This window comes from Mus pahari, chromosome 3, assembly GCF_900095145.1.
Source record: "Mus pahari chromosome 3, PAHARI_EIJ_v1.1, whole genome shotgun sequence".
Classification (NCBI taxonomy): Eukaryota; Metazoa; Chordata; class Mammalia; order Rodentia; family Muridae; genus Mus; species Mus pahari.
The window spans coordinates 146,893,853-146,902,465 of record NC_034592.1 but is presented as its reverse complement, the minus strand read 5'-3'; the positions used below and the strand labels follow the sequence as shown (position 1 = coordinate 146,902,465).

General features: G+C 49.4%; 1 protein-coding gene across 1 annotated transcript; it reads right to left on the bottom strand.

The window, feature by feature from the left end:
* On the bottom strand, positions 1-3,977 carry LOC110319448 (WAP four-disulfide core domain protein 6B). Its single transcript, XM_021194947.1, has 4 exons — positions 3,800-3,977; positions 2,614-2,748; positions 464-634; positions 1-33 (listed from the first exon to the last, which is right to left on the bottom strand). Exons 1-4 carry the CDS (start codon positions 3,918-3,920, stop codon positions 14-16), a joined length of 447 nt encoding a protein of 148 aa, XP_021050606.1. The 5' UTR covers positions 3,921-3,977; the 3' UTR covers positions 1-13.
* Between the last annotated feature and the right edge of the window lie 4,636 nt (positions 3,978-8,613).

Sequence of the window (8,613 nt, the reverse complement as noted above, 5' to 3'; positions counted from 1 at the left end):
CAGCTCCTCCTTATCATATCCAGGAAGACATTTCTGCAAGACACAAGGATACGGATGGGCATGCTTGGCTTCAGTCACCTTAGGACACAGATCTTTCAGCTAATGGAAAGGGGCGTGGGATCCTCTCCACAGCCTCTGGCAAGCAGGGAAGCCAGAAGAGGTGTGAGTGCTGGGCTCAGCGTGACCACGCCTTCTGATTGCCACTGTATACCTGTTGCTTCAGTGTGGTGAGCATGGCGGGCCTCGTGCTCCTCCTCTGAGTTGCTCTGGGTGCTCCCCACTCCTGTTGACTTTGCACTCCTGTGACTCACCTCAGATGTGCAGGTTCCCTCTGCCTACTGCTTCCCTGCCGTTCCCTCCACCCCAGGTCCTTCCTTTCCACCTCCAAGACTGCCCCAGTCTGCGAAATGACCAGTGCTCGGATGGCTGATTAGAATGAAGGTTGGGGACCTTTAGCACTTACGGCGTTTGTTTATGCAAATGGATGTACAGACAGCTTTAGATTCGAAGTTGTTAGGGTTCCCTTGGCAACCACCATAGATGAACTCGGTACAAAGCCTGGTGTCTTCGTTATACCACCAGCGTGGAAGGTAGGCCAAGCAGGGACCTGGGTCCTGGGGCAGACTGCATACATCTGTGGGGAAATCACAGGAAACAGATATTCGGATGCCTGTATCCCTAAGGGACAACCCCACCCCTTTCATTGCTCTGTTTAGCTCAGAGCTGTGCTCCCAGTTCCATGAGAACTGTGACCGGTCACTTGAACTGCTTTGGTCTTGGTTTTCTCATCGGCAGGATGGGAACACGAAGTACCACGTTGCTTGTCGGGACTGGGCCGTCACAGGAGCAGATGCAGCCATTGCACACAGCTCTTTCGTTGCTTCTCCCCAGCATCACAACGATGACATGTTGATGATTTTGCCTCACAAATGTCCCTGTGTCCTTTCCCTCCGCCAGGAATGACCACCATCTAAATCCAAACCTCTCCAGTCTACTGGACATCAGATTCCAGAGTGACTGAGCCACTAGCTCATGACAAAGTTGTCCCCAAACCCCAAATTCCATGTCCTCCCTCTCCACAACTTCTCTCGTTCATTGCTCCTAACACGCATCCTTTCAAACGTGTGCCTGAAAATCACCAGAACCCAGCAGACCACAGCCAGGGTTGGCTCACAGGCAGGATCAAGGCCAGCCCTCCAAGTTCCCTTCTTCCCAGCTTCATGCTCTCCACTCGCCAGCATTTCCAGTCCTGATCCTGTCTCCTAACCCAGGGCCTTCCCATGAGCACTTGCTGGTGTCTGTCAAGTTGTTCCTTCCCACATCTGCCTGCACACTACCCATCCTTCAGTTTCCAAGGCCTGTATGCCTTTCCCATGAAAAGCTTTCCTGCCCATGGTGAGCAGGTGGAGCCCTTAAGGGTGTCATGAGCACCCCAAGTATTTGCTGGGTGGTAACATTGGGGGAGTGATTTTGATGGTCTTTTGTAGGACTCAAATATGTGACAGAGAGAACAGAGTATAGGAGGCCAGAAGTGATAGAGAGGACAGAGGCCTAGACAGACAAGCCAGGAGACCCCACACCTGTCCCATGTCACACCCACACCTGTCCCATGTCACACCCACACCTACCCCATGTTACACACACACCTGCCCCATGCTACACACACCTGCCCCATGTTACACACACACCTGTCCCATGTTATGCACACACCTGCCCCCGTCACACCCACACTTGCCCCATGTTACACACACTCCTGCCCCATGTTACACACACACCTGCCCCATGTCACACACACACCTGCCCCATGTGACACACACACCTGCCCCCATGTCACACCCACACTTGCCCCATGTTACACACACTTCTGCCCCATGTTACACACACTCCTGCCCCATGTTACACACACACCTGCCCCATGTTACACACACACCTGCCCCATGTNCCTGCCCCATGTTACACACACACCTGCCCCATGTTACACACACACCTGCCCCATGTGACACACACACCTGCCCCATGTTACACACACACCTGCCCCATGTTACACACACCTATCTCATGCTGTCCTACAGCCAGACACACTGTTGGTGTTTCATGAGGCTTTCATAGCCTCTGAGTATCTCAGAACAGCACCACAGAGCAGCCAAGGGATCACATGGCCCAGTACCTACATCCATCTTATGAAAGAGAGAACCAAGTCCAAAATAGGAAAGCCGGGCTGGATCAACATCTCATTTCTACGAGCACCTACTGCCCTTTCAAAGGACCTGGGATCAGTTTCTAGCACCCACTTGGCAGCTCATAACCATTTGTATTACCAGTTACAGAGGATCTACGGCCCTCTTCTCTCCTCCATGGGAACCGTGTGGATGGGGTACATACTGTATTCACTCAGGGAAAACATATTTACACAGAAAATAATAATTTTTTTAAAAGAAAAGTCAATATTGTTCGATTCAGACACTTGAAGAAAAATGAAAAAGGACATTCTCCTGCCCAGCAGCGGCATCACTCAGACACCATGAGAATCTGGGTCACTCTCAAAACCTCAGTGACCCAGAAGGCACGGTAGTGCCAGGTCAGGAGGGTGGGAGCAGGGGACAAGCCAGGTACCTTCGCTGAGGTCCAGGCATTTCTTCCCACAGGCGAACAGGCAGCACCTCTCCTCCCCTGGGCACTCTCTGTGTCGTGAACACTGGTCTCTTTCTTCAAAGTCACACTTTATTTTATTATACTTTGGACATGTTCCTATGGGAGGAGAAGATGTGGTCCCATGAGGGGTTGAAGGAGACATTGTTTTTCCTTCCCAGTCCCAGGGCACCCCTGCAGAGTTCAAGAAGCTTGTTTGTCCCTCAGCTGTCACTAGGAGGAGGCAACCCTCAGCAGCTCAGGGTTTTCATAACACTGGCCACATCTTCAACTGTAATAACTCAGCATCTAATCTCAGGGCCTTCTCTATATAAGATTTTCCAGGGAGAGACCCAGCCCTTTAGAACTACCCTGAGCTTTACCCTTGGTTGGCCCCCATTGCTCTCACTGTTTGCCGAGACTGTCATTTTGAAGGTTAATGTGACAGAGTTTGAAAAGCCTTGGTCACGCAAGGTCCCGGGGTTAAATGAACAGTGGGTCATACTGATGAAGTACTTCCGGGGCACTTGGCCATTCTCCTCACTCCTCGCTTCTCACTCCTCATTACACAATTATGAGTGGGCCTGGACAGTGTTGCACACACAGAACAGAGGACCCAGAGCACGGGGAGGCTCCATGGACTCATGCAGAGCCACACAGCTCCCGAGTGGTCCCAGAAATTGAACCTGTCATGTGACCTCCTACGCATCCACTTTCCACCACTGCCTTCAGAGTTCAGAATCTCTGTGCATCATTACGCTAAGGGATTCCTGGGGCTGCTCTTTAGCACACAGGGAAGGTCCTCTGTGACACAGGAAAGCTTTGGGGAGCTGCAGTGGGTAGGTTTGGGAGCTGATGGGGTGGTGCTAGGAAGAAGCTGGGCCTGCAGTGGAAATCCCTTTGGCTAGTTAATCCCCAGGTCCATTTAATGCACACTAGCCCCAGCACTTCCATGAAGAATTCTTTACAATGGTAGGGAGTTAACCCCCACAGACCGAAGAGCTGTGTCCAGCCAGGCCATCTTTCCAGGACACTGGGAAACACTGACTCCAAACATCACCCACCAGGGCCAGGGGCTGAGGGGAGGGAAACATGTCACCTGCAGCGTGTCTTGTTCTCTAACCCCATCGAGTTTCTTCTCTCCGTGCTAAGAACTGGACCCAGTACTTACTGACAAGGAATGCTTCTGCCAGCTTAGGTTCCTGGATGCTCCACAGGAACATGAAGGGGACCAGGAGTGGCAGAAGCCCCCAGAGTCTCATTTTGGGAAGCAGTAGCCTGTTTGGAGGCATTAAACCAGGAGGAGTTTGTCAGTGGCTCCGGCCTCTGCTGTGTGTCCCAACATCCCAGGAAGCAACTCTGGACAGGAGCCAGTACGTTCCCTCCCCAGAGGCTATCAGTGGACTAGCTGTACCCACAGTGCAAACTGTGGGTGAAAGGGATCTGACATGCTGGTCTGGGCCTCTGCAGTCGGTGGTCTTCAGGCTGTGGCTTACGAGGTGGAGGGGCAGAAACACTTGCGATCTTCTAGAACCTTGTAGCAGAGTTGTATGAATTCCAGAACCTTCCTTTTCTCCGGGGCACATTGGGGTTTGGAAAGACCTTACTTTTTCTTTCTGATTCCTTTCCTCTCCTGTGCTGTTTTTGTTGTTATTGTTTTGGTTTGGTTTTTGGTTTGGGGGTTTGTGGATTTTTGCCTTTTTGTCTCCAGTCTTCTCTTTTCTCTCCATTCCTTTGTCATTTTCCTTCTTTCTTTCTCCCCTTTTCCTTTTCCCTTCCCTCTCTCCATCCTTCTCTTTTCCTTGAGACAGGATTTCATCTCTCCCAGGCTGGTCTCAAGCTTGCTGCATAGTACAAGTTACAGATGCGTCTGCATCCACCTCCGCAGGACTGGGATCACAGGTCTGCATTACCTCACCCAGTGACTGTGGGGCTGGGGGTGGAATCAGCTCTTCACGCATGCTGGGCAAGCAATGACCAGTTGAGCTGCATACTGCCCTTGCCGCCGAGTCTCCTCATCTCTGGGCTGATTATCTGTGGCTTTGACCCTGTCTCTCCTGTGTCTCCTTTTCAATGTCTCTCTGCCTGGGTCTCTTTCTCCTTCCCCTTCAACTCCCTTTGGATGTTCCCTCTGTGGTCTTTGGCCCAGACATCATCTTTAGTCACCACCCAAGAGTAAATTCTGTCAGGTGGACAGGAACCCACCATTCCCAGGGAGCATCAGGCCAGGAGATGGCACCTCTAAGGCAGGAGAGCAAGGGANGNTGAGAGCCTCTGTCCCAANTGCAGGTTAGCAGGGACCACAGGAAGCAATGGCTCAGTCAGCTTCAGGAGGGACTAAAAGTGGCTTTCTGATTGCTCTGGAATATTCCCTCAACTTAAGTCTTAAAGCGTTAGTGAGGGAGAGAGTGCAGTGTGGGCACAATGTGAGCCATGCAAGGGTAAACTGAGGCAGGGACTGCTGGCAGCAGCCACATACACTTGATGCACCCATCTGCAACTGCAAAAGACAGTCCCACAGCGCCTGCTTCGACAAACTGTGCTAAACTTCCATCAGATAAAACCGACCATTTTCAGGTCAACAATTTCAGGTCCTTGTGACATTCATGAGATTGTGTGTCATATCTGCTGGTTCTGAAATGTTTTTCTCTCTTCAGCTATAAACCCTGTCTCATGAGCAATCACTCTCTAGCCTGCTGCAACCCACTTCAGCCCCTGAGACTGCTTCCCATCTTGTAGAGCTTCCTGCTGTCCGTATCTTTGCCTGTGGCAAGTCTTCAGTCTGGCACCTCACACACATGCTCCAACTCTGAGTGACATTCCTAGCCCTCTCTTTCCTTTCTTAAACTTTTGAGGGAGACCATCACTACCGTGCCCCAACTGCCCTTGGATATCTAATCCTGCTGCCTCCTGAGGATGTAATCACAGGCCTGAGCCACCATAACTGACTTCTGTCCTGGACATTTCTCCTATATGGAGTCATACAGTAAAGTATGTGTGTGGAGAGGCCTGGGGAGACCAGAAGGTAATTTCTGGGGCTGTTTGTTTTTTCCTCTTCTGCCTTGTTTGAGGCGGTCTCCTTGTACTTTGCTTCTGTAGCATATATTCCAGGGCAGCTTGCCCATCAGCTTCCAGGGAATTTGTCATTGTCTCCTATCTCACTGTGGGAACACTGGCCTTATAGATGCACGCATTACTTCGTCCACCGTTCTATGGGTTCTGAATGTCTGGACCTAGCTCCCCATGGTGAGTGTTTACCTCTCTTCCAACTGCACTCCTCCACGTCTGCTTCCCACGGAAGCATGGTAATATCTTTGTGTATGATTTGGAGCACAGTTAATAACATGTGCTGCAGATTTCAGAGTTGCGAAGAGAATAACAATGATATGCTAGTTACCTCAAATTGGCCCGCAATATACACAGCTCATATTTAATTCTACCCCATAAAAATGTGCAACTATCATTTGCCCAGTAAAAGTTAAAATGAAAAGGGTAATATGTACGATGTTCCAATGGAGAGAGAGCTAGGTCGCACAAACAAAAAAAAAAAAAAAAAAAAAAAAAAAAAAAAAGAAGAAGAAAGCCGAAGTTAAGAGAAGAGAATGCTAAGAAAAAACAAGCAAACTAAATCTAATTGAAACCACAAAGAGCAATATCATCCCAAGCACTGAAAACCAAATGTCAATGTATCACTGACACTACAAGGACTTAAAGGCAAACTCATGGGTGGCCTTCCAGACACATTTTGTCACTCAGAATATTCCCCCCACCCCCACCCCTCGAGGGTTTCCCTGTATAGCCCTGGCTGTCCTGAAACTCACTCTGTAGATCAGGCTGGCCTTGAACTCAGATATCCACCTGCCTCTGCCTCCCAAGTGCTGGGATTAAAGGCGTGCGCCACCACTGCCCAGCAGTCACTCGGAATCTCAATTCTAGGCTGGACAGCTAAAGGAACAGGCTGCTCCCAGCAAGCTGCTCCTTGCCACCCTCATGTCTCCCTCACCACCCGCATGTCTCCAGCTCCGTCTCTCTTCAATGCTCGCCGTCCTTCATCTCATTCTCTCCCATCTCTCCACAGCACCCGTGGTCATCTTAGTGGTCCCTAGGCGAGACCTCTGGGGTCTTCCACCCCACCCTTGCCGCACTGAGTGCTGGCAGGGTCACCTGCTGCCCGTTCATGTCGTTTATCTCTCGTATCATTGCTTTGTCCTTTGAGACCTGGATTCCTGATCCTCCGGCCTTCGGTTCCTGAGTGACAGATCATCACATCAGGTTTCTGCGGGGCTGGGGATTAGACCCAGGGCTTCCTGCGTGCCAGGCAAGAGCTCTGTCCACCGAGCTACATCCCAGCCCTGCTTGCATCACGTCTTAGGATACCTTTCTATGTGGGCACCCTGCTTTGTCCTAGTTCTGTAAAATATACCGGGCAAGTCTTCAGCAGCATCCATGTGCCTCTAACAAACAGCATCTTTTAATTTCTTTAAAAAAAAAAAACTGTATGTGTATGAGTGACTTTCCTACATGAATGTCTGTATACTACGTGCATGCCTGATACCAGAAGAGCCCGGAAGAGAGGTTCAGATCTCCTGGGACTGGAGTTATAGATGGGTGTAAGCGGCTACATGATTGTTGGGAATCAAACCCAGATCCTCCGGAAGAGCGCTCAATGGTCTTGTATCTTCTGACTTATTTCTCCAATCCAGTCTTATGGCGTCTTGGCAAATAAATGCTTCCACTTAAAATAGACTCATTCTGGGGTAAATCTGCCCCCACCCTAAAAACCACAGAGAATGACTCATTAAGTAAACAATCAACTATTGTAATATTCCACATTCCCTGTATGCATCGCAATATACGCTCCATAATAATATAACTATGTCCCATGGAGTAGACATGGGCTGGAACGGCCTCTAGAATGTTTGGGAGGACTGTAGATAGATCTCATCTGTGTTTTCCCATCATGCTTATCTCGGGAATTCTCCTTTTTAATGACTGGCTCGAGGCTAATCTGATCAACTAATTCTCTAGGCTAGATTGATAGACAAGTTAAATTTTAAGCCAAAAGACTAGCTTAAACGTCCAGCCTCGCCTTATGAGGAACCGCCCAGTCTGACTGGGGAACTTGAGCTAATGGAGAAGGTATTTACTGTTGGCGTTCACTGTTGCTCCTTGCTCCCTAACAAGTGTGTACTGGGCATGTCTAATCAGACTACGTTTGATCAATTTTCCTGTCAGGCATAGGTGTTATTGGTTGTTTCGTTTGTAATAAAAAAAAAAAAATGGAGGTTTCAGTGAAGCTAAATGATGGAGATGAGACCACATAGCTGATAACATGGTGAACCCAGGGAGACCCAAACACCAGCTTGTGCCACGCCATCTTGATTCTATGATGATGAATCAGATTTTCACACTGTTATACCCACATTCCCACAACAAGGCCGCTAATCTAGCTGTATTTGCCCATTTACTGGAAGAGGAAAACTGAGGATCCAACTTATGCTGTAGGTGTCCGTGAGCAAGAGAGGGTCAAAAATCACAATTACTGATTTGGGGTTAACAGTCCTATTTCTGAAGAATCCAGGTGCTGCTGTCTTTGGGGTCTGTAGGACATCAGGGTTCTTTTAAAGGTAGAGAAGGGGGTGGCAGCTTCTGTAGATTGTCATATGGTTGGAGCTCCAGGCGAGATGCTCCAAGGCGTAGCCATGGCTCCGTGGGCTCTGAATCTCTCCAGGAGGATTCTTCCGGCATTTACTGCATGAGGACATTCTTTCCCTCTCCCTCCTTCTCCCTGCTTCTGAAATGTGTTTGCCTAGGGAAAGCTACAGACATCACAAGGTCATCTCATCTTGAAATAAAAACAACAAACAAACAAACAAACAAAACAAAAACAAAAAACATGTGGAGGCCCTGGCTCAGCAGGTAAGGGCTCCTTCCTGAGTTCTACAGTGGAAGGAGAAACAGATCTCTCTCTCTCTCTCTCTCTCT